The sequence below is a fragment of the Monopterus albus genome, unplaced genomic scaffold (assembly GCF_001952655.1).
Source record: "Monopterus albus unplaced genomic scaffold, M_albus_1.0 scaffold425.1, whole genome shotgun sequence".
NCBI lineage: Eukaryota > Metazoa > Chordata > Actinopteri > Synbranchiformes > Synbranchidae > Monopterus > Monopterus albus.
Window position 1 is genome coordinate 40,090 of NW_018128305.1, and position 23,971 is coordinate 64,060.

The 23,971-nt window shown below is 38.1% G+C and overlaps 2 protein-coding genes across 6 annotated transcripts in view; both read left to right on the forward strand.

Annotated features, from left to right (window-relative positions):
* Positions 1-4,151: 4,151 nt before the first annotated feature.
* On the forward strand, positions 4,152-20,962 carry LOC109952025 (adenylate cyclase type 2). Of its 5 annotated transcripts, XM_020586864.1 has the most exons (28): positions 4,152-4,432; positions 6,153-6,323; positions 6,399-6,447; positions 7,124-7,356; positions 8,075-8,272; positions 8,385-8,546; positions 9,097-9,246; positions 10,678-10,829; positions 11,409-11,520; positions 11,654-11,781; positions 12,552-12,710; positions 12,852-13,011; positions 13,528-13,704; positions 14,057-14,088; positions 14,348-14,401; positions 14,656-14,719; positions 14,915-15,012; positions 15,283-15,367; positions 15,488-15,625; positions 15,761-15,838; positions 16,562-16,737; positions 17,420-17,504; positions 17,594-17,752; positions 18,388-18,534; positions 18,671-18,778; positions 18,972-19,086; positions 19,499-19,623; positions 19,982-20,962. In XM_020586864.1, exons 2-28 carry the CDS (start codon positions 6,225-6,227, stop codon positions 20,114-20,116), a joined length of 3,378 nt encoding a protein of 1,125 aa, XP_020442520.1. In that variant the 5' UTR covers positions 4,152-4,432; positions 6,153-6,224; the 3' UTR covers positions 20,117-20,962. The 5 variants fall into 5 exon arrangements, with proteins under 5 accessions (XP_020442520.1, XP_020442519.1, XP_020442518.1 ...); XM_020586863.1 differs by having other exon boundaries at positions 6,399-7,356; XM_020586861.1 differs by lacking the exon at positions 4,152-4,432 and adding an exon at positions 5,977-6,061 and having other exon boundaries at positions 6,400-7,356.
* Positions 20,963-21,444: 482 nt separating this feature from the next.
* The window catches only part of cyld3 (cylindromatosis (turban tumor syndrome) 3), a 9,970-nt gene continuing 7,443 nt past the window's right edge, over positions 21,445-23,971 (forward strand). The window contains exons 1-4 of the mRNA XM_020586847.1: positions 21,445-21,620; positions 21,917-22,110; positions 22,325-22,442; positions 23,078-23,235. Coding sequence (XP_020442503.1) covers positions 21,940-22,110; positions 22,325-22,442; positions 23,078-23,235 — 447 coding nt within the window. The 5' untranslated portion in view covers positions 21,445-21,620; positions 21,917-21,939. The remainder of the gene's footprint in view (positions 21,621-21,916; positions 22,111-22,324; positions 22,443-23,077; positions 23,236-23,971) is intronic.

Consider the following 23,971-nt stretch of genomic DNA (forward strand, 5'->3'; position numbering starts at 1 on the left):
AACTTATTTTAACCAGGTCTGGTGTTTTCATGAGCGTAGCTATAGGCCTCAAGATCAAATATTATGTTCATGGATGAGGAATTCGAGGTTCACAGTGAAGGAAAACCAAATGGAGGCAGGCTAATGCATTTCTCCTCTATTTTTTTCCGAGTCATTGAACAAACCATAATCTTGCCTTGTTTGTTTGTTTGTGTTGCTTATATCTGTACATTTTAGACTATGATGCTGAATTCTATATAGTTGAATTATGTTGGTCTTTGGTTCATCTTACCATTGCTAACTCTGAGAGACGAGACAGTCCAAGTAACTTCAAAACAGTGCTGATTTATTCAAAGGATCACAGGTAAAATTAACATTACACGCTCAGGTATCTTGCACCTCCAAACTGCTCGCAGGTAGATGTAAGATGAAAGACCCCGAACCACAACAGGCCTATACATTATATCCCCTCAGTTGGGCTAGCCCCATACTACACAGAAACGTCAACCGAGACATCTCTGTTACCAGCTTTGCAGCTGGTCATAGCAGTAGTCAAAACATGAAGCAAATCAATGTGTGAATGTGTGTGTCTGTTGATTAAGTGGTGTGTAACTAAAAACATTCTCACAGACTTCTAGTAACATGTCGTGACATTAAACATAAGAACATATTATGGCTAAGGCTACAGTTATACACGTCATCATAATAATATTAAACACCCTGTCTGCTGACAGTCATCAACTTTTCTCTCTAGTTATCCTTGACCAGATGCACCCTGTAGAAACTCATAAGCATGACTAAGCATTTAACAGTCTAACTAGACATCCTATCTCCACTAAACATTTCTAATACATAAAGTATCTATCCAACATCTATCTGACTAAAAATACCTAACAATTAAATCAATTTATAAAGCATAAAAGCATTTTTTATTGAAAGGAAAAGGTGTTTCCTGTTTCTAAAACTGGGTCAGCTTGGCTGACTAAGACTGTGTAGTACAAACAACGTCTAGGTTCAAACTGGGCAAAATTTGGTTAAAATCTGATGTCTAGGTTGTACATATCCACTGTTTTTTAATTTGATTGTGAAGCACATGGTTTAACCTGCCTGTCATTTTATAAGCTGCACTTTAAACAAATCAAAGCTTACTGGGAATAATCTGAGCTACAACACTAGAAATCTAGTTGAAATGTTGAAATACTGGACTATTGTACAGGCACTATACACAACCAGTAGGGAGAGAGTTCCCAGCAGGTTCAACCTGGACCTGTTCTTAGTTGTTTTCTAATAAGCTCTTAGCCCATCTTATATCATCTTCTATCCTGTGCTCACACTGAGCACAGTGAGGTGTACTCACAATACTTTGAGTACACCTACACAGTAAAAAGTCAGCTCTAAGCAAAACAAAATGAGTCAGTATCAACTAGATCAGTTCCCAGTAAATGTCACACTCTAAACTTGATCAGAACACTCTTGTGTCTTTGTTGTTTCCATATGAATCGGATTTGTAGACTTTTCCCTCAGCAGAATATTTGACTTGGCATATACGGTAAATAACAGGAAACGTGTTAAAACTGGTACTGTTCCAGCATATTGTTGCAATGCAATGCAGCAATTAATCATATTAGTTTGTGTTTTACAAGTCAAAATGTCTGTTAGATAGATATTCACTGATTAACTGTATGCAATTAACATATTTAGCAGTAAATTTAAAGGGAATCTCCACTGATCGCACACATCAAAATCTGCTTACAGATGTTGGGGATAATATCTAGTTCTGGCCGACCTCGTTTGATGCTGTCTAGGTGCAAAAACACATATTAAGTAACTTTGGCTTTTATTTGACAAATATACTGTATAGACCCTGCAGTTACCAAAAACTGAAATAGTCAGATACGGTGCTAAATCAGTTTCTTCAGAATGTAAATTGTTTCTTGCCAGTCACACCTTGCTGCACGCATGTAAGGTACTGCATACACAAGCAGCAATAAATTTAGAAATGAAATAAAACTACTGCTTGTGACCATTTCCACCAGAGTTTGCTCTCTACCACTATTTATTTGCAAGTGTGAGAAGAGAGTGATGCTGCAGTATGCAAAACATAAAAAATATAGTACAAATGAAATTTGTATTTGTATCACTTTGACCTTTTGGTTTTAATGATACATGCTTGTTTTAAAAACTATAAAGTGTTCTGTTGTGTTTTCAAGAAAGGAACTGTAATGGTTCCTCATGAAAACACTCACTAGTGTAAAACCAGTTTGTCTCTTTGAGCTAAAAGGAGAAGCTTCCTGCGTCTGTGCTTTTCTAACCATTCCAAAAGGAGGAACCTCTTTGCAGTGATTTGAGATACTGGAAATGTAGACTCAGCTTTTATAGGTTGCATGTTCTTTTATAGACAGAATCAGTGAAAAGTTATTGTCTTAAAAAAGTTATTGTCTTCTCAGGTTCAGTTTACTACAGAAACAGCTGCATGCATTGATCTGCACAATGTGAAGAATGTAGCTCTGTTTGTTGTGTTGTTTTCCTATAATCCTCTCTTTGTCTTCTTCAGCTTTCATTTACATTGTGTTTTTGTTTTGTTTTGTCTTGTTTGTTCAGTGCACATAAAAATCATCTTAGATTATCATAATTGTTTTCACACAGGAAAAAATAGAATGACTTGTTACTTTTTTTGGACTTCATAGAGGACAATTAAATTGTCTCTTCCTGTGAAGAGATTTATTCATTCATTAAACTGGTTAGGCGACTTTTGAATGACAGTCAAATTAGACAATGCTTCTATTTTGGGAACCATGTGACCCAGACAGAAAAAATGTTCACACATGTATGACAGAAAATAAATGTACCCTGTAAGTCAAGTGATGCCTGATTCACCTCTGCAGGAGCTCAATTAAAGTGAGAAGCAGTGGGTGTTGCCTGTAGGTGTGTTCCATTTTTCTAATACCAGCTTAACATATTTGTATACTGTACAAAGGTGCAGGGGAAATAGTAAATGTGGGACAGCAGACAGTGTGGCATTGACATTTTTATTTACTATAGAAGGCAGAAATGTTCTTCATTAGGTATATTTTGTCCTTGAAAATGCTCGATGTACATAAACCATTCAAATTTAAAAATATTATAGCATCCCAGGAGCAGAGCCAGAAGTTCCCCAGCATGCAAAAGGGCAACCGCCTGATGGACATCACTCTTTGTTTATACCCGTCTCTAGAGTGTTTCCAGCATTGCTCTATCTGAGGTTTGCTGTGTTTATATGTTTTTGCATCTAGGTTTGGTGACACACTGATGAACTTCAGCTCACGGATTTATGAGAGCGAGCGCTCTACACTTCTACCTCTACAGGTTCATTTCCTCAGAATGTACCAGTTGTGTTGCACATTCATGGAACATTCCTTTTATATTCTGTTAACGTACTAATGAGAATACATGTTAAAATACACTGGGCATAAATTATATCCACTTTATACCCAAGAATGAAACAGATCAATAGAAAGTGACAGCACAGGGCAACACGTATTTTGACTTTCTCTTGTTTTCCTGTTTGTTTGCTTTTGTTGCACTGAAATTTTATTCCTATGGACGAACTAGCAATATGTTCAGATCATTCCTTTTGTTTTGTGTTTTATTTTTCTAAGTGGCATGCACTGGGGAGCGAGTGAACCTTTCATCCTTGCCACAAACTCAACACAATAAATTAGAAAGGAAATTAAAAAATAGTATTTACCAATTCAAAGTGAAGAAACTTTCATAGTGAAAAAAAGCACCAATATACACTTTTTCAGATGGTGGGGACTTTTTCTTTCCAATTCCCATGTTTATCGATCATGCAAAAATCCATAGAAAACTTCTTAGCAATTATGTACACCATGCAGACTATACAAGGATTTCATCTGGCACTAAAATCTGCACCACCTGATCTTGTAAACCTGCTTGTTTGGCAATATGGGAAAATATTACTACACCAGTAAAGCAGTTTGATTTGAGAAAGAGAGGGGGCATAAAGAAGGGGGTGAGAGCGCTGTCTGGGGTCATATGGGGGCTTCTACCTGTCTCTTCATAAGCGCCATATTTTTCATTATCCGTCCCTCCTCTCCATCTCTCTGCTTTATTGTTTACCTCCCTCTGTTTGCATAGCTGGACCAGCGGAGCTCGCGCTTGTGGCCGCATGTGCACGCCCCCGCACTCACCTGCCTCGCGCTGGAACATCACACTCGCTCGTGCGTTCAGCTGGACGCGTACATTTCTGTTTCTGACAAGAAAAAGAGAGGATTGTTGATTTTTAAGAGGCTAACCGGCCTTTTCAGCGCTTCTTGTCACGGTTAAAGTGCTTGTGTGTGCTCGCTGACTTACAATGAAACGTTACGGAGGAGGTAGAGCGATAAAGACGCGGTTGTGAAATGTTAAAAAGGAGAGAGCGACGACTGACAAACCTTAACGTTCATAAACACAGGTAAGTTAGGAATAAACGTCTTTAGCTAACTTTAAAGTACTTTTCATGCTTCAGCTGATGTTCAATAAGTAGCCTGTCAGACCATTTTGACATCTTAAGAGAACATTAACTGTTTGAATGTGGCGTTATCCTAACAGGACAGAAAGCACTTTAATGAACCGAAGGTTTATGGCTTTTGTTATTTTGTGAGTCCATATTTTAATGCTTAGTACCTAGTTTAACTAGTTTAGTTTAACGTTTCGTAGCGTTACGCCGGCTGCCATCATCCGTACAGATAACGTGGATCTTAATGATGTTAACTAGCTTTGTTAGCATATTTAGGCTGATAACATCTTTTGCCATAAATTCAACTTAAGCAGTTTCGCACAGAGGATGTAGCTGTAACTGGAGCACATGTAAAGTTGTTTAATAACAGAAAACACTGAAGAAACTGGATTAACACATTTGGAACAAGTAGTCGATTAATCACTTATTTGTCAAAAGACCATAACTTTTTCAAACATAGCTGAGAATTTGCTGCTTTAGTTGGTTTTGTATGACTTAATCGAAAGCAACAATAAATTTTAAGGATTTGACTTTGGGAAATGAAAGTTGACAGTAGACAGGAGTTAATAGTCAGTATCTGGAATTTTCTGTATTCCTATGGTTGTCATCAAGATTTAAATGAGAAATTGTGCTTTTTAATAATGTTTATAATTTATTGGCATAAATGACGTGATAGGTTTGTCACTAATACTTAAATCACTGAAGAAACGGGGCTGTTTGTTTAATGTTCAATAAAAATACAATGCTCTTGGTTTTATTTAAGCCTAAAAAGGAGGTGGTTGTTTTGGAAAACCCCTCTTTTTTTTTTAAAGTGCTTCATAGACAGCAAGAACAGAGTAGTGAAACCAGCAGACAGGGGAAAGGGACACCAGTCCTTCACACAAGTAAGAACAATAAGTGTACTGTCATTACCACACAGTGTTTTGGTTTAAAAGACAGTATGTCCTTTGTAAAATGGTATAAAAGAAGCCAGATGATTTTTTTTTTTAATGCAAAAAGGCACAGCATGCTACACTGAGCAGGTTGACTAAGGTTAACAGATGAATTAAATGAATCGCTCCTGTCTTGTAGTCCCAGTGTGACTTTGCCATTTAATCGGATATGCACCTGTATCAGAGGAGACTGATTAAAATTATATTTTTATAATTAAAGGTGGCATTGGGGCAGATTGGGTATGAGGAGTGTTGTCCACATTGTTATAATATAGTCCTTACAATATAAGAGAGGTATGTTTATAACAGATGAGAGGAAATATGAACCTAAAGAAGAACGCAACAGAGACACTGAGCAAATGTATTATTGTAGGCGGTGACTGGAAAAAATGTTTTTAATGTGCAATGGGTGCGTCGCTGCCATATCATTCCAGTACACACCTGTACAGTGTTCATTTGTTATACATGAGTGTGTGTTACTAGGGAAGAGGTTGCAGCTAGACTAACAAGTTTTTTGCATAATAGGGAAATGACTAGAAGAACTTTGGCATTGAAACCATGTGTCCGTACGACTTCCTTGCTGTCATTACTGTTCTTCATGAGTTTGGGGACACAAGCACAGTTGCTTAACTGAATGTTAAGAAGTGAAAATGTATGTTTAGCTTTGTTTCTTTCTTTTTTATGCTGAATATGCTGTATCTTTTTTATTTGTTAATCTCTTGAATCTTCTTTTTTTTTTGCAGGGAGATGCTTCTTTCATCAAACATGAGTGTTTTTTTAATGGAGATTATGCTGTGGTTTAAGATTCCTTATCAATGATCTCTGGGACCTTAATGGATCTATTTAACAGAGAGGAGCTCTGGGATTACTCAAAACAGAAGCTGGACTCTGGCCTGGAAATAGCTTTTTTTTTAGTAAGTTTCATCTGACACGCAGACTGCTGCACAGACATAAACAGCACACTAATCTAGTTTGTATTTATCATGTAGAAAAGCGGACAGAGAGACAGCCAGGAAAAGCAGAACACGTTTTTATATGGTGAGAACCCTCACACTCACACAGGTCACGATGCAAGCCAAGTCACAAGGTGTTCAGGATAAAGGGAGGTTTGGAGAAAAATCATCACAGGCATCTTTAGTGCTGGACACCAGAGCCATCTCCAGTGATGCAGAGGGCAAAATCCTGGAGCTTGTTGATTTCAGTCAAACAACTGATGGTGTAAAACAGTCTGCACAAAGCAGCGACATTAACATTTTGAAAGGAAATGACATCACAACAAGCCGCAATGACCTCACATTAAATGGAAAGCCTACTTTTGGGAACCAGTCAGGACTCAGTGAATCCCCAGTTTCTGTTGAGGTGGGTGTGGCAAAATTAGCACAGGGTTTCAAACCTCTCATGGTCAATTCTCTGTTGAAGGGAACAAGTATGACCCAAGCTTCACATGATGATGCCCCGGTCACCTCAGCTGACAGCAGTACTTCATTGCAAACAGAGTTATCTGAGTTCGATACAAGTGCCTTTGAAAAGACGAGCCATATCTCTCCTGTCAATTTCTCTGAACCCAGTTTAGACACTTCTCAGTCTAACAAAATCACCAAAAATAGCACACAGGAACACAGTCATGATTCCCAAATTAACTTGAGCAGTAAACCAAAGGCAGAAAACTCACGCAACGAGAGTTCGCCCATATTCCCTGATGTTTCATTCAAAGTCACCCAAACAAGGGACAGCATCGACATCAGGTGGGACGAGGAGGACAGAGGTGATGACGTACAAAGCACTCACTCCAGGCGGACGGTGAAAGAGGGTGTGTGCTGCTGCTATCAGCGATTCCACAGGGCTTTTCTGCAGTGCGTGGAGGAAACTCCAGCCATGCTGTCCGGACTGGTGCTGTCTTTGGTGTTCTGTGTGGTCATCATTATCGTCATTCCCTCCACAGGAAGGGTGAGCTGCAGAGAGTGTGTGTGTGTGTGTGTGTGTGTGTGTGTGTGTGTGTGTGAGGTCGTATGCCGTGTATGCAAATGTAAAGTTTGAACACAATTATACAACCTGACACACTTTTTGTTGACAAATATATACAAATTTTAATCATCAATTATTACTTATATATCAAGCAAAAGTCCAAAAACATTCAGAACATGTTGGAGTTAAAACTAATAGATGTTAAACAGCAGTTACTTTTACTGAAATTACTGCAAAGCAGATAAGAGCGAAGACATTCGAGGAAATTGTCTGTATGGTCACTGAACCAAATGAGGCAGAACAAGGGGGTATTTTCTGTTCTTGTTTGGCCACTGAGAGACATGAACAAGGAAATTCAATACAGCCAATGGCAATTGGTGTGGTCTATGTACCCACAACATGTAGTTACATTTCTGGGGGAGTGCACGTCAGGCTACGATGGGTATGAGGCTATGCAGTTGTATATCTATGCCACTAGTCTGTCAGCCAACCACACAGAGCTTGATCCTTTATTTGTAGAGTTATTAGAGGCCAGTACTGATCATGTAGTAGTCTAGTACATGGGAAGTGAAACCCTGCTTCCTGACAAAAGAGTAAAGTATGAATATAAAGTAGAAAGTGTTTTTTACAAGTGCTGAGACACCTGAGATGCTGCAGTCATTAATGCACTGATCTGCTATTCTGGCTTATCTCTGCACAGAACCTTGATATTCATGCAGGTGCTCTGTCCGTGGTGTCTGTGGTTCTCTGTCTGAGCACTGTGCTGATCGTTTGCCTGCCCTGGCTGGCCACAGTGAGGCGCTGCGGAGGAGCCCTGGCCCTCTTTGTCTGGGGGACACTGTATGTCACTGCTATAGTTTTCATCTTCACTGGGGGACCTGTCACCACATGGGAACAGGTGAAAAGGAAGAAGTGTGTTTGTTTATTTTGAAGTTTTTCATTCTTTAATGCATTCATTAACCTTTTTACTCTCCATCTTTCTTCCTCTTCACTCTATCTTACTGTCTCAGGTAGCATTTTTCCTCTTCCTCTCTCTAAGTGTCTACACAGTGCTGCCTCTCTCTCTGGCTTGGGCCATGATAGTTGGAATTGGGACCAGCCTTTCACACATTATCATCATCAGCATCTATGTCCCTGTCACAAGCCCACAGACACCGGACTTGGCGGTGCAGGTAATGATTTGCTATGTTGTCATACATTGAAAACCATTTCTAATTGCCACAATGAACATAATGGTAACTTGTTGTTTAGTTTTACCTGCTTCCTTTTTATTAACTTCTTTGTAAGTAATAATCACAGTTGAGTTTGGAGTGCAAAGTTTATTAATGGTGAAAAACAAATAGCTGCATATAATAAATCTTCAAATGGCAATGTTGGCAAAGATTTGCAAATGACCTGTCCATTTAGATATGCAAGAGATATGTATCTTTCACATGTGCCAAAAATAACATCCAAATTCAAATATCATGGTTTGTGAGAGTTCTACTGGAGAAAAATTCAAATGATCACCTGTTACTGGTTTACAGAGAAGTCCAAATAACAGAGTTGTTTTTGGTTAATAATAAAACATATGATTAAATTAATGGTTTTCCAGATGAATAAATGGTGTATTCCAACTCTCTGTTACTTAGTGATATATCACAATAGGAGCTTAGTGCTCTCAGTACAAGAGGATAATTGAGAAGGGATTAATGATTTCCTCTCCCCTCACTTCCTTCTCAGCTGGTGGCAAATGCATTGCTGTTTGTGTGTGTGAACTGCGTTGGGATTTTCCACCTGTGGACGACCGAGCACGATCTCAGGATATCCAATCAGAAAAGAGAAGAGTTCAGCACCATACGATCCCAGAAAGAAATAAGGAAATATCAGCAGGTTAAAACACTGAATTCACACCAATGGATAGTTGGTTATAGTAAATATACAGTGAAATATATCAGTCCAGTGCATCACTTTAGCTGAAATAAACAACAGATGTCTTTTTAACATTTGTATCAGCCTTTTATTTGCTCCACTAGTCTTGTTTTATTGAAGTCTAGTATGCTTATTATAAAAAATACTCTGAGAATGACAAAAAAAAACTTGTTTGACTCAGAATAGTTTAGTAGATTTTTTTTAATTAAAAGGTCTTGAATAAAACACAAATCTTATTTCCACTGTATTGCAAGCCAAGAAATGTACTTGTTAAACTAAAGTAAAAAGTCACTGAATGATTATTTTAAAACCCCATAGTTGGTTAAATTGCTTAGTCATGGATACTTTTGCACTGCAGAAATCCAATCTACTTCTCTCCTGTGCAGCCGTCTTATTTAAATAAGGCAATGCAAGTTTATTTATACTGTATATCACATTTTCACACACAAAGGCAATTCAAAGTGCTTAACACAATGCATACAGATGGATAAAACATTAAAATGCACATATAGGCAAAACATTACAGTGCAAATAAGATAACTAATATTACTTAAAAGCAACAATTACATGACAGTACAAGTAGCAACATGCTTAAGTAAATAGCTAGCCCTTTTGGTATAGCTGTGGCTGACTGTAGATTCTCACTGTTCTCATCTTTAGTCCTCCTAAGACTAACCTCGGCGTAATTTACACTAGAGGTGGGTATACTACCTTCTAAAATTTGAAACACCAGTGACTAAACTGCCAAACAGACCCCAAAGCCTTTGGGATAGCCGTGGCAAACTATGGATTCTTAATTGTTCTCAATATACTTGTACCCCTTTTTCTTACGTTTTCCCAAGACTAACTTCTAATTTACACCTGAGGCGGGCATGCTTTCATCCAGAAGATTTGAAACATCAGTGTCTATACAGCCATCTAAACAGTATAATGAAGTCAAGTGGTGATTAGGTAATGGACGACAAATAACAGAAGTAAAAAAACTGAAGTAGATAAAGTGCAATCTTGGGAGGAAAAACCTACTCTGAATTTAAAATTGTTTTGTGTAATTGCTCTCATTAAAGGGCTCTTTACTTGGACAGCCTTGGCTTTTCCAGCTATTAGGTCAATAGATTAATCATTCACTTGTCTGAAGCCCAGCAGCGACAGAATAGGCAAACCCAAACAGACACTATTCACAGCAAGTAAACAAATGGATGAAACGTGGTTCACTAAGTAAACATAACACTGCTTCAATGGGATGGTTGATCTCCGCTTCTCTTTTACAGCCTTTCTGAACAGATTGTCATCTCTCTAAGACAAAAATCCAGTGGCCCAGCATACAAGGGCTCCAAGTTTATCACCCACATTCTCCGCACATGTTATAACCCCCGTCTGTTTCCTCTGCAACAGGAGCAGCTCCTCCTCTCGGTGTTGCCACGGTACATCGCCATGGAGCTGAAAACGGAGGTGATAAGGAGGCTGTCCAAGCCTAAGAGCAAAGAAAATGAATCCCACTTCAACAATTTTCACAGCTTCTACATACGGCAGCATAAAGACGTCAGGTAGTGACCGCACTGTTACATTGTTAACAAAACTTTCACTGTTCAGAAGATGCTCCCGCTTCTTACTATAACCTCACCTCCGTCATATGTATTTTGTGTGGTCTTTTGAGGGTTATTGTCTAAGCAATATTATGACTCACGCCCATGTGCAACTTATACCTGGTTGGTTTTAATGATGGTAACAAAGTTAAATTTGAGATTTCAGAGTGTAAATATTGAATACCTGAAGTGGTATACATACCGCAGGGCTTATTATTGTATTGTTGTTTTGCAGAGATCTTTTTATTGGATGAGAAGTTACTGTACTGTATGTCTTTCAACATTAATGTCCAGTGTAGCCACTACTAGTGTCCCTATTTAAAATCTCCACCACACTGTTTTTAAATTTGTAAGATAGTCACACTGACATTTGTATGGCATAAAAGTTATCTAGGAAGATCTGGCATTATGTAAATTTGTACGCTTTAGGTCTTTCAACTGTAACTCTGCTGCAGATAATTCAGGTAAATTTGTATTAATATTTGGCATCTATTTTGTAGCACTGAACCTGTTTGTCTCTATCTGTGTGGATCTGTGTAGTATCCTGTATGCAGACATTGTGGGCTTCACAAAGCTGGCAAGTGCCTGCTCACCAGAAGAGCTGGTCGCTATGCTCAACAAGCTTTTTGGCAGGTTTGACGACATTGCTAAGGTGAAAATGCCTGCACGCTCAGCCTACAATAAAACTCTTATTATTTCTTCACAAAGAATTGTTTCTGTTAGTTCTGGACTCTCTGACCCACTCTCCCCCTATCTCCCGTATCTCTGGTTCTTTCCCTCCATAGAAGAATGGCTGTCTTCGCATTAAGATCTTGGGTGACTGCTACTACTGTGTATCTGGTCTTCCTGACTACATTCCCACCCACGCCAGGAATTGTGTTCAGATGGGGCTCGACATGTGTACTGCCATCAGGTTAGTTTTTTCTCCATTTTTTTCTCTGCTGTGTCTTTGTTATTCTTCTGTAATAATTTTTGATTTTTTATTATAGAATAAATCTCATTTGTTGTCGCTTCTTTTGTGCTTTCTATCTTTGTAACATTGTGGTGAGGTGCCTCCCACCTGATGTCTGTTTTTCAAGCCACAGTAATAAAAACGATTAGGTGCTCTTAATTTGCATCTGGTGTTACTGGTGTATAATTTCCTCATGGCTCCCTTACAACAAACATTTCTTTGTAAAAGGAAGTGGAAGCACCACTTTATGTAAACTGACTTTAATAGTCTCGAAGAGCTTTTTTAATGAGGTCTTATTGTTTCAAATGTAGAAATATTTGCATTTAATAGGATTTTCATGCTTTATTTTATAGAAATTAAAAAGGTTTCTTTAAATGTATATGAAATACATTTAGATTAGAGAAAAACATGAATAAATCTGTCTGTGTTTTTATTATGCAGAGATCTGCACAATAATTGTTGTCATCTGTCACTAATAATATGTAATATTTGTGAATGACATTCATGTTGACTTAGTGTTTCACCTTTAATCTTAAATTTGTTTAGAATATTTATGTCCCCTGTCTCAATTACGATGCTTAAAACAGTGTGAGAATGTCTGCAGGATTTATTCTATAATAAAAATTAAAGCATTACAGCAACACGTGTTGAATACAAAACTATTAAGAACCTTTTTATTCTAAAATGAAAAGATTGATTTTTAAATAGTTAACACTCTTTTCTTTGTGTAGTAAACTCCGTGAAGCAACAGGTGTTGAGGTCAACATGCGTGTGGGTGTCCACACTGGGAACGTGCTGTGTGGCGTGATCGGCTTGCAGAAATGGCAGTATGACGTGTGGTCACATGACGTTACGTTAGCCAACCACATGGAGTCTGGAGGTCTTCCTGGGTGAGAAAGTCTTTAAATCTACCCAGAAATGAGAGAAGTCTGAAAAGTTGGTGTAAATTCCTTTTTTTTAATGAAGATGATGATGAAATAAATTCTGAATTCTTTTATGAATTTTATGAAATGATTGTATACCTTTCACAGGAGAGTCCACATCACAGAGGAGACACTGCAGCACTTGGGTGGAGAGTACCAAGTGGAGGATGCGGACGGGGGGAGCCGGGATCCCCTTCTTAAAGGAAGAAAAACCTACCTGGTGATCGACCCCCACAAGCCGGACAGCATCACTAAGAGGCTGAAATTGGTTTGTGTGCAGTATGAGCCATGCAAGTTTTGTAGCCTGTTGTCCAGTTTGTTCAGTGTTCACTTTTGCCTTATTAATGCACTTCTGTATATTTAGTGCACTTAAAGGGCACTTTGTTGATGTGAACATTGTTATAGTGTGTATTTGTGGTGCATTTTTAGTTGCATGTTTACCACACATAATTATTTACTTTAATGCTGACTTTGTGCTTCCAAGAGTGATATTTTATGTAGTAGTACTAGTAGTATTTTAATTTTTTAAATGTTGAACTGACTACAAAGTTGATATCCTTCATTTTGAAAAGCAGAGTGTAAAGAGCCAAGAAGACTTTGGTTTGGTCCCTGAAAACAAGAGTAACACTTGTGTTTGTTATTTGGACATCTGTAGTGCTTGCAAACCCTGTAGACATGCTCCTAATCGAAGCTGTGATGGTAGTCTAACGGAGGCACATGCATGAAAACAAATTACAGTTTCTGAGGGAAAGGTAAAATAAAGTAATCTCCATCTCAATTTCAGCCAAACAATCCTGCACCAGGTGAGCCCATTAAGCGGGCGTCAGTCCGGATGTCTCAGTATCTGCAGTCCTGGAAGAATATCCACCCCTTTGCGGACCTGAGCAACCCTGATGCCACGCCCCCCAAGACCCCACTCATCCCCACCAGTTCTGTCATGAATCAGCCACACCTGAATGTAGTATGTATTTGTGTGCTTCCCTCTTCTTTATGCAGTTTTTTCCTAGTACTATGTTATTTATGAATTTAAAAAGGCCATATAGTGTGAATAGACATATAGCATAGGGTAGGAATACTTACAGAACCTTTATATAAGAAAAATGCTTAAATCACATTGTTTTTCTGTTATATACATTCTCCCTAGACATGATCTTTGTAATAATCCTTCAGCAAATAATACATTGCACTTATGGTCTTCTGTATTGTATACTTGAAAGCTGACATTTGGCCACGCTGTTTGTTGACAGTGTGTGTGTGTGTGTGTGTGTGTGTGTGTGTGTGTGCGTGTGTGTGTGTGTGTATGTTTGCTTCAGGAAAGGTCACGGAGCCAGAACGATCCCAGCTGGTAAGTTCCCAGAAAAATTAAAAGCACCTTGGCCAAAATATACACTGACATTATTAACTTAAGTGTAATAAGAGTAATGTGTGTAGCTGTTTGAATTGATGTGCTAATGAAGTCTGTTATTTAAGATAAGTATGTTTCCATCATAAAGCAAACATGCATTTTAATGAATTTAACTTCTGGAAAAAATATTGCTTTTGCCTTTTTGAGCTGAGCATATATTGGATAAAACTGTGCCTAATGTGCTCTTATTTTGTCCCAGTTTGGTTGTAGATAATGATGTTAGGGGATCACTGGACACAATGGACATTGCAGGGTAAGCTGTCAACAAAATACTATTGTGAATTGTTTGGTTGAGAGCTATAAGAAACATGATGGGAGGAAATGACAAGATGCAACAAAGATAACAATATTACCAAACTGATATGTGTAAAATGTCATGTTTTGATTGAGTCCTTCTGTATTTTATAGCCAGATCTCTGTGCTGTTCGCTTGTGTCTGTGCTTCTTATTTAGAGATTAAACCTATAACTGTTTCTTGTTCACTGTCTGTTCCCCTTTTATTTTCCAGGAGGAGGGAAAAGAAGCTCAACTGTTTGACTCTGCTGTTCAATGACCTGAGCCTGGAGAAACAGGTAGTTTCATTCTCTGAGCACACGCGTGATACAGAGCATGTTTGTTTTCCCTTTGCTTTAGCAAAGTATATACAGAGCCTTTTAACAAAAACCTTTTGCTTTTTAATGTGTAACTACTCAAACTATATGCACTTTAAAAAGGCAGTGGCATTAACCTAATTTATATTTATTTGTGTGTTTGTGTCTGATTTCTAGTTTCGTTTTTCAGAGGTGACAGGTTTGCATAAGTCAATAAGCTGCATAGCTTTTGTCTTTGTGACTGTTTTTACCATCCAGATGCTTGTCTCTAAAAAGTGAGTAGCACTCATGGTCATAGGTGCAACAACACTTAAGTTTTATACTTGTTCATACTCACCAAGTTCTGAAAAAATGTATTATTAGGCCTCCTTTAATAACTGTGTTTTTCCCTGAGCCCAGAACAATACAATAAAATCCTCTAGAATTATAATTTATAATTTTCTGTCATAAGCTTGCCACCAAATTTTACCAACTGACAAACACACATCCTTATTAAAGGAGGAATAAATAGTATAGTGTTCATTATAAATGTTCACCTCTCCCAGGAACTTTGAAATGGCCGTGTCTTATGGTGCAACCTTCCCTGTGATCGTGATTGTTCTGTCCATTGCTTTCACCGGATACTTGGAGGTATGTTTATACTGTTTATACTGACGGTGCATTACCGTGTGTATGCAGGCTGTCAGTAGCACAGAGCACCCTCAGCACCTGTGTATGAAAGGTGTGCATGTTTTTTTTTTTTTTGTTTAGAAGTGGCGTTCCAAGATGCCTTTGAATGTCCAGTGGGTATCGGGGTTGTGCCGTGGCATCTCCACCAGGGCATTGCTGCGAGTCTTTGTTGTCACACTCTGTGTGCTCATCACACTGCTTATGGCCATCCTCAATCTTGTAAGTTCCTTTTTCACGTATTTTGTCATCATCTCCTTTTTTCTGTTTAACGTAATTCATATCTTCTTTTCATCTCTTTGTTTGCTTGTTTCTTTCCATTAGCTTTTACTTTAATCACATTGCTTTCATTTTCAGTTCTTCCAGCCAGGAAAGGACTGCACTTCTATTACCAACAAGGCAGAGCTGGAAGATCTCAAACTCTACACTTTGCCTGTGAGTGGCTCCAACAGAACATGATTTTTACCCATGATTCTTCTTTATTGTTTGTGTTATAATGCCTATAAAAAGTATAATGATGCTGTTTTTAATTAACCTTTTCTTTAGTTTTAGCATTGTTTTCACTGCTTACAGGTAACCCTAAATTTTGCTAGTAAATCAGGCAGCACTTGTTTTTTACTGAACTCATTGCCATCCTTTTCCAGTACAGCAGTGATTCTTCATACTGCTGCATAAAATTATTAAAACAACCTGGAATAAAATGTTATAATTGTGAACATTTTACTTGTCCAGATATCATGTTTCTCACACACAAGAGCAAATAAACAGATATATACAGTAGACACCTAAACACAGGTGACACTAAAAGTAATAAACCAAGGAAAAAATATGTAATTAGTTCAATATACTCTTGTACAAAAGCTACATTTTCTTTATCAGAGATAGGTAGAGGTATAGTTAGATGGGTAACTTGGTTTCCAGGTAGTACATGAAGCATTGATTAAGAGTTGGTGCTTTATGAGACGAACCTTCATTTGTCCTTCATTAGAATAAATTAAGAATAAATGTGTTTTACTTTTCTCTACCTTCAGGAAGGTTGTTCATAACCACAAGAAATTTGTTCTTAAACATGAAAAGCTTTAAGTGTTTGATTTGACACCTAAGCTGTCATGACCAACATTTTTCACCTTCCACCTACCTCTCTCTTTAAACATCCAGTACTACCTGTACTGCTGCCTACTGGCCATGGTGGGAGTGATTGTGTTTGTCAGGACGTGCATGTCTGTGAAGACGCTGCTGCTCACCTTGGCTGTGGTGGTTTACCTGGCCCTCTTCCTCCATGTTTATGCTCCAAGGTCCTACTGCCTCTGTCGCCTGCTTTACAATGACACAAAGTATGTGACACTACACACATTATGAAATTTAAACACCCTGTAACATTATGTTCCTCCACATTATTTTGAAAATTGAAAAAAATGGTTCTAGCTTCTCAAATTTGAGAATTTTAGTTTTGCACTGTCTTTCAAACATAGCAAACAATTTTAAAACATCAAACATCTTCTACAGACTAAACAGTGGATCCATGAATTGGAAAAATATCCAAAAGATTAATTGATAGTGATTATCATTTGTTAGTTTGAGGTTTTTATGTTGAGAAAGCTGGATTTAGGGGCATTCGATGCTAACCTGCTGTACAATCTATTGCAAATAGGCTTAAAGCATATACAAATTGTATGAATGTGTGATCTATAGTCACGACATGGAACTGTACACTCCCAGTAATCCTGTTAAAGTTCAGTTTTCACTCATCCACATTCATCCACCACTCTCCGTGGTTATCAGGCAGGTGTTAAATTTCCTGCCTTTTGTCTGCCTCTCCACAGTCCAGATTGTGAATCCTTGTCTGGAGTTTCAGATCACCATCATTTATTAAAGAGCTTTCTATAGACAGAGGCCTGCCCCATTGACTGTGAGATACAAGACACTTTTGTTTGAGGAATTATGTAATGGAATGGGGAGGGGGGGGGTCATCTTTTTAGTATATGGCTCTAAAGATGTACGTTTGTTTTTCTACAGCCCTGGTGTACTGAAGGACCCTCATATCATGTCTGGGATTTGGCTCGTCATCTTTTATATAGTATGCCTCATACTGGCTAGACAGGTGTGTGTATTCTTGTGTGCAAGTACACATTTTTTTATATTTCATTCCAAATTTGTTCATATGTTTCATAAAAAAATTTCTCTCTTCAGGATGAGCTTAGTTGTCGTGTAGATTTCCTATTGGAGCGATGTTTCCAGATGGAAAGAGAGGAGATGGAAACTATGGAGAACATCAACAAACTCCTCCTCCATAATGTCCTGCCGCTCCATGTCGCCTCCTTCTTCGTGGGCAAAACTATTCGTAACCAGGTACACAAAGCAGAGAGATGTACTGTAGGCAGTCATTACCTATCCACAATTTATTGTTTCTGTCAATGTTAGGCCCAAGTTAGCTAGCTATGCCACCTTTCACATATTATTTCCTATAGAGAATGTGAAGTTGATGTCACACCATGTTGAGTTTTGGATAAATGTTCTATGTATGGAGCATGACTCTCATTATGCATCATATATATATATATATATACACACACACATCTGTAAGTTAATTTTTAAAAATTAATACTATGCCATAGAGCTACATGTAGCGGATGTTTCAACTACAACCATATGTCCATTTTAGTGTTCAGTTTGAGTACAGGCAGGACAGAATTTGATTCATCAGCACTGTTTGTGTTATCTGTCAACAGCTTCTGGTTGGTGTTAGCTCCCGCACCGAGAACTCACATCAGTGTACAGTCATTTTTTCAGTCTGTCATTCTCGTAAATACAGCACACGCTTCCAAAAATGACACCCCCATCCAAACATTCAACACGGCGTGACGTACCTTCATGTTCTCTATTGTCAATAAAATGTTAAATTTGTAAGACCAAATACATTTTAGATCACTAGAAACCTTTTGTTGGAACTGAGTCCTTTAACTTTGATTAAAATTGCATTTCAGGACTTGTACAGCCAGTCATATGACTGTGTGTGTGTGATGTTCGCCTCAGTACCTCAGTTCAAAGAGTTTTACAGTGAGAGCAACGAGAACAGGGATGGGCTGGAGTGTCTGCGCTTCCTCAATGAGATCATAGCAGACTTTGATGAGGTACAGTATGAGGAAGAAGATCCTATTGTCACACTTTTACACTGTCAGTGTCAAGCATCCCCAGCCTGAACTTTTTGTCTATGACTATACTCTTCCTCTTTCTGTCTCACTTTCATCCCCATCCTCTGACAAACAGCTTCTTTCCAAGCCCAAATTCTCTTCAGTGGAGAAGATTAAGACCATTGGCAGCACATACATGGCAGCTGCAGGACTGACACACTCACCTCCAGGGGATGAAAGAAAGGTTTGCTTCCTTTATTTTTGTTTGAACACTTCATATACAAAGGTTTCTACACATTTTTTCCAAAGTGGTTAAAGAAACCAGAGACTCATATCTATATGTTCTGTAAAAGATGTTTAAAAATGAAATGCTTGACAAATTACCCTGTTAAATATACCCTGCACCCCATTAACTTGATCTCTGGCTCCCCCTATAGCAATGTGATCTGTCCTACAGCAACGTGCGTGCCATGGTGGAGTTTGCCATTGCTTTGATGAGCAAACTGGAGCTTATCAACACACACTCTTTTAACAGCTTCAAACTAAGGATCGGTGAGTCTGAGAAAATATCAATGCATAGATCAAAAGGACTAACCCTTGTTTCTTTTTTTACATCCAGATTACTTTGACAAATGACTACTTATTATATGAAGATTTGTTTTTAATATTTGCTCATCTTTCTTGTGATTTTCTTGTTGTTACACTTGATTAATGGTTGCACACTGTATGAGTTCATCAAATGTTGCATCATTTCTGATTTTGTTTAATATGTAATTTTTAAAACTAAGATAAAATATACAACAACAGCAACAACAACAATAATAATAATAATAAACTATTATAGAAAGCACACTCATATTTTCTAGGGTACATGCAGGACTTCCACTCTAGTTCCAAGGCAAGAGTTTCAGTAAGAAGTCAGTTAATTTCCCATGATCTATTTTACTTTATTATTTACCTACAGGAATAAACCATGGTCCAGTTATTGCTGGGGTGATTGGAGCTCATAAACCTCAGTATGATATCTGGGGGAACTCTGTGAATGTAGCCAGCAGGATGGACAGCACAGGAGTGCTGGACAAGATACAGGTCAGTGGAAGCGAGCTAGAAGAGGTGTAGAAGTATCCTGAAATACTGAAATATATTTCTGCATTCTGTTTCAGTAAGAAGCACTTTAAATGAAGGATGTCATTCATTTACTTTTTTCATCCTGCACTGTAAATGTTTGAATGATGTATTCAATATGGACAAGAACAAGTCAACAAGTTGCGTTTTATTATTTAAAATAGATTACATTTTTGAATCAGATCCGATTTATACATAAATGTAGGTAATTTCCAAGGGTTCTTTTATTTTTATTTTTCTTGCCACTGTATGTAAGCCAGGCATTACAATTTTGCACCTATTGTTTCTCATTATCAGTGTCTCTATTTCTCTCGGCTCTCAGGTGACAGAGGAGATGGCCCAGGTGGTCCAGAGCATAGGATACAGCGTCACTCTCAGAGGAGTAGTCAATGTTAAGGGCAAAGGCGAACTCACCACCTATTTTGTCAACACAGACCAATCATCTCCTCAGTTCTGACCTTCGTAGTCAAATACTACTGAACAGACTCACTTAAACCTGGGTCCAAACTTTAGCTGAACTTACTATTGTTTGTTTGAATGAACCTGGTCTACGTTACGGAAACGGAAATGAAGACGTAGCAGCACACATCTACCACAGAGCTGCCATTGTCTTCTAGATGTGACACTAAATCATATTTTGAACGGTTAAATGAAGACATGACTTTTAATTGAAAGCAGAGAGCTTTCTAAGCATGGGCCAGTGTCCAGCCATGATGCTTACTATATCTGTACTGTATTTGGAGTGTCCCTATTGCACACTTTACACTGTATTATTCTGAAAACATAAACTGAATGGTGCCTTTTTGGTACACCCAACATGGCTGAATCACATGCATTGTCTAGTTAAAAAGACAACATTGATGTATATGGCTGCTTTATTAGAAAAATAAGGTATCCATCTTAGATGTACCAAAGATTAATGTTGTTTTATGAAGGATGTCATAGCTTATGCCTCACATAAGCCAAAATACTGTGCTGTTTACTAGATTTCTTATTTATTTACAACATTTTCACTCCATTATGTTTCCAATAAGTTACAAAAAGTTCACATTTTCATTCAAATTTTATTCAGCTTTAAATATTCTATTTCTGAGTATCTTAAAGAATATTATGTGTCTTTAAATGTAGGGAGAAACGGGGCAGACATTTTGTGTACTTGAAATCATTTTGTAATACCGATTGGTCTTTTCAACTGGTTCCCAAACATCCAAGACAAATCAGAGGGAGTCACAAGATAACTGACAACAGGGGAGAGAAGAAAATATTCTTAATTTGTACTAACAGAGTGTACTTATTTTCCTGAGTTGTCTTTAAGATGTATTTTTATTGTGTAATCCTGCATAGTTTTAACTATTCAGCAAGGCAAAACGATCCCAACAACACAAGACGGAGAGCTCACTCTGCTGACATTTCTCACATCATAAACATAAGCAAGTATGCATTAATTTCTTTAAGGAGTCCCAAGCCAGAGATTTACTGAATTTAAATTATAATTTCTTAATTTACTGCCCGCAACTAACATTAATAAGTTCTAACACATCTGCACACAGGCATAATGCTGTGTTACGTCTTGAAAAATCATTTGATTACAGTGCAATGTTGAATAGACACAATAGTTCCACTTTCTTTTTAAGTATATATTAGTGTGTTGGGTGTGAGGTGTAGATGTAAAAACTGATCAGTCTATGAAAACATATTGCTATTTTATTTATAAATTAATTTAAAAAATACAACCACAGATATGTTTATGAGTGTACCCTATATTCATAGGGGACTGGCCGTGGAATCTCCCCTCTCCCGGTAACGTCCACAGGCTCTCTGATTGGTTCGAACTAAGTTCGCTGATCTTTTCTCTCTTGCTATTGGCTCACGTTGGAGTCAGTCAACCTGTTTCCTGCTTCACGGTGTGGTTATTAACACTGAGCTCCTTTAAATGTTGACGGTCGGACTCGATGAAGTTGGTGAGTGTTTGATAAATATCTGCAATTAATAGCAAAGTTAACCAAATGGTTTGTTAGTCAAGAGTATAGCATAAATATAGCTTGTATTGCTTTAACAGTTTTCAAATAGCGTTATGGATTTCAGTTTGACCATGAATGACGACAGCGTAAATGTTAACATAACTTTGGTTACCTGGTTTAAGTTAACCGTCATTTGAGGTCAGCAGACATACTTCTTTCATCGTTACGTTTTTTTGTAAGTATCTGTATTTCTTAAAATAATAGGACAATGAAGGGTTTAATTCATCTGTGAACAGCTACATATTAAGACATTTAAAAGATGTCAGGGGCTCCCGAGCAGATCAGGAAGCGCCGTCCCCCCAAAATGTTCTTGATCTCGACCGACATGAAGATCCAGGACCAGCTGGAGGGTACCATTCGGCTGCACCGGGGGTACATCTGCCAGGAGCAGGATATGGGCAAGAACAGAGGGGACAGCCCATGGGTGAAGGTATTAGCATATATTTGCGTCACAAAGTAAATGGACCATATTGAGTACAGGGCTGTCTAAGTACAGTACACACCTGGTTAGAGAGTTTGGGGCTTTTTATTAATGGATGCATAGAGTTGACTAAATATGCATTACAAAGTTGTCAACCCAACTTTAAATGAAAGTACCAGTTTGATGGTATGAGATTAAGTATTTTCTCCTGGTTTCCCCACAGGTGTTAGACAATGGCGTCATGATAAGAATAGAGACGAAGTTCCTACTTGAAGTCCCGAGTGCCCTCAGTGGCCTGTTAGAGCCTGTATCTGATCCAGAAACCCGCCTAATACTTCTAGGTAATACACTAATGTTACAAGTGGGAAGAGTAATGACTATTATCAAAGTACCAGTGAGGTAAAAGCTGTTGTAACAGTAAAGCACTTATGTCCTTAGATTGTGCAATTAACATGTCTGTGTTAGTCAAAGTAAAAATTGTGATTGTTACTGCATTGGTAATTGTAGAAGTATTGGTAAAGGTGAGTGTAGTGGAAATTATAACAGGAAAAGAAAGGAGACTATTGGTAATAGAAATATATTAATATGAATGATGACTGTAATAGTGGTGGTGAAATGATAATTTTAGTGGTAGCAGTACCAATTGAAATAGGAGGAGGACCAATAATGATAAAGTGCATGTGGTAGTATTACACAGGAGGTATAAATATTGCAGTTGTAACTTTTTTGTAGTGTTTATTTTAGGTGAAGCACCGTAGGCAGCAGAATGTCATTGAGGAGGGTAGTATATGTGTGAGAGACACCATGTCCTGTTCAATTTTTACTTGATTTATTATCTTAGATAATGCACTTCTCACAACATAAGCACACTGTAATGGCTGTTTATCACAGTAATACTGAAGCACACACCTTCAATTAAACCTTTCTTTATTAAGCTCTTGCATCAAATGTTATTAATTATTTTTGTATTTTTCAGACAATCCTGGGAAGCTGCAGCAGTTTGCTGCTTTGCCTATTGGTGCCCTGCTGTGGGTCCAAATAGGCCAACAGGATGAGCTGGCAGAGGCAGAACTTAAATACATCGGGACACTGAGCAGAGGGAGCACCGCTGTTTATTTTGGAATAGAACTCAAGGTAATGTCTGTAAGGATATAAATGAAAAGCACCCCACCAAGTATGGAGTGACTTTACCTCATCAGACTAATTAAACTAAACTGAACTATTCAAGTTTTTAAAGTGGCAATATGGATCAAATAAACTGTGTGAGGAGCTGCTTGTAGTGATGAACCTACAGAAAAGCATAATCCGAATGTGTAGCTTCCCTTAGCTCTACAAAGTTTTACAGCAACTTTTAGCTTATTGCTTTGGTTTTCCACCTGACAGCTGTACGGTTTTGGTTCACTCACACCGCAAGTGTTGTTTTCAGCTGCAGCAGGTCTAAAACCCTCTCTACACTACCTGCTCAGCAGAAAGACACAGTTAGCAACTAGCTGGTGAACACAATAAAGACTTTAGCAGCTGCATTTCCTTCAGAAGGCAGTGGAGACCAAAAACGGAGGTAAAAGGAGACGAACTATGGGATGTACATTGACCTTGAACCCAGAAACACCAAATTAATGCTTCTCTGAACTGGCTCAATCAATTCACCCTGAATTTAAAAATGTGTTAAAATAACAAGAAATTGACTAAGTACACAAAACGATTCTTATATACAGAGAAAAAGCAGTTTCATGTCATTTGCACAAGGCTTGAAGTGAAAACATGCTAAGCTGTAATACTGTCTGAAACACAGATTGCATAGTCACGTCATGCTCAAAAAGACACCTATAATTTGCAACTTCTTCTCTCTTTGTATCTCTGTCTTTCCACC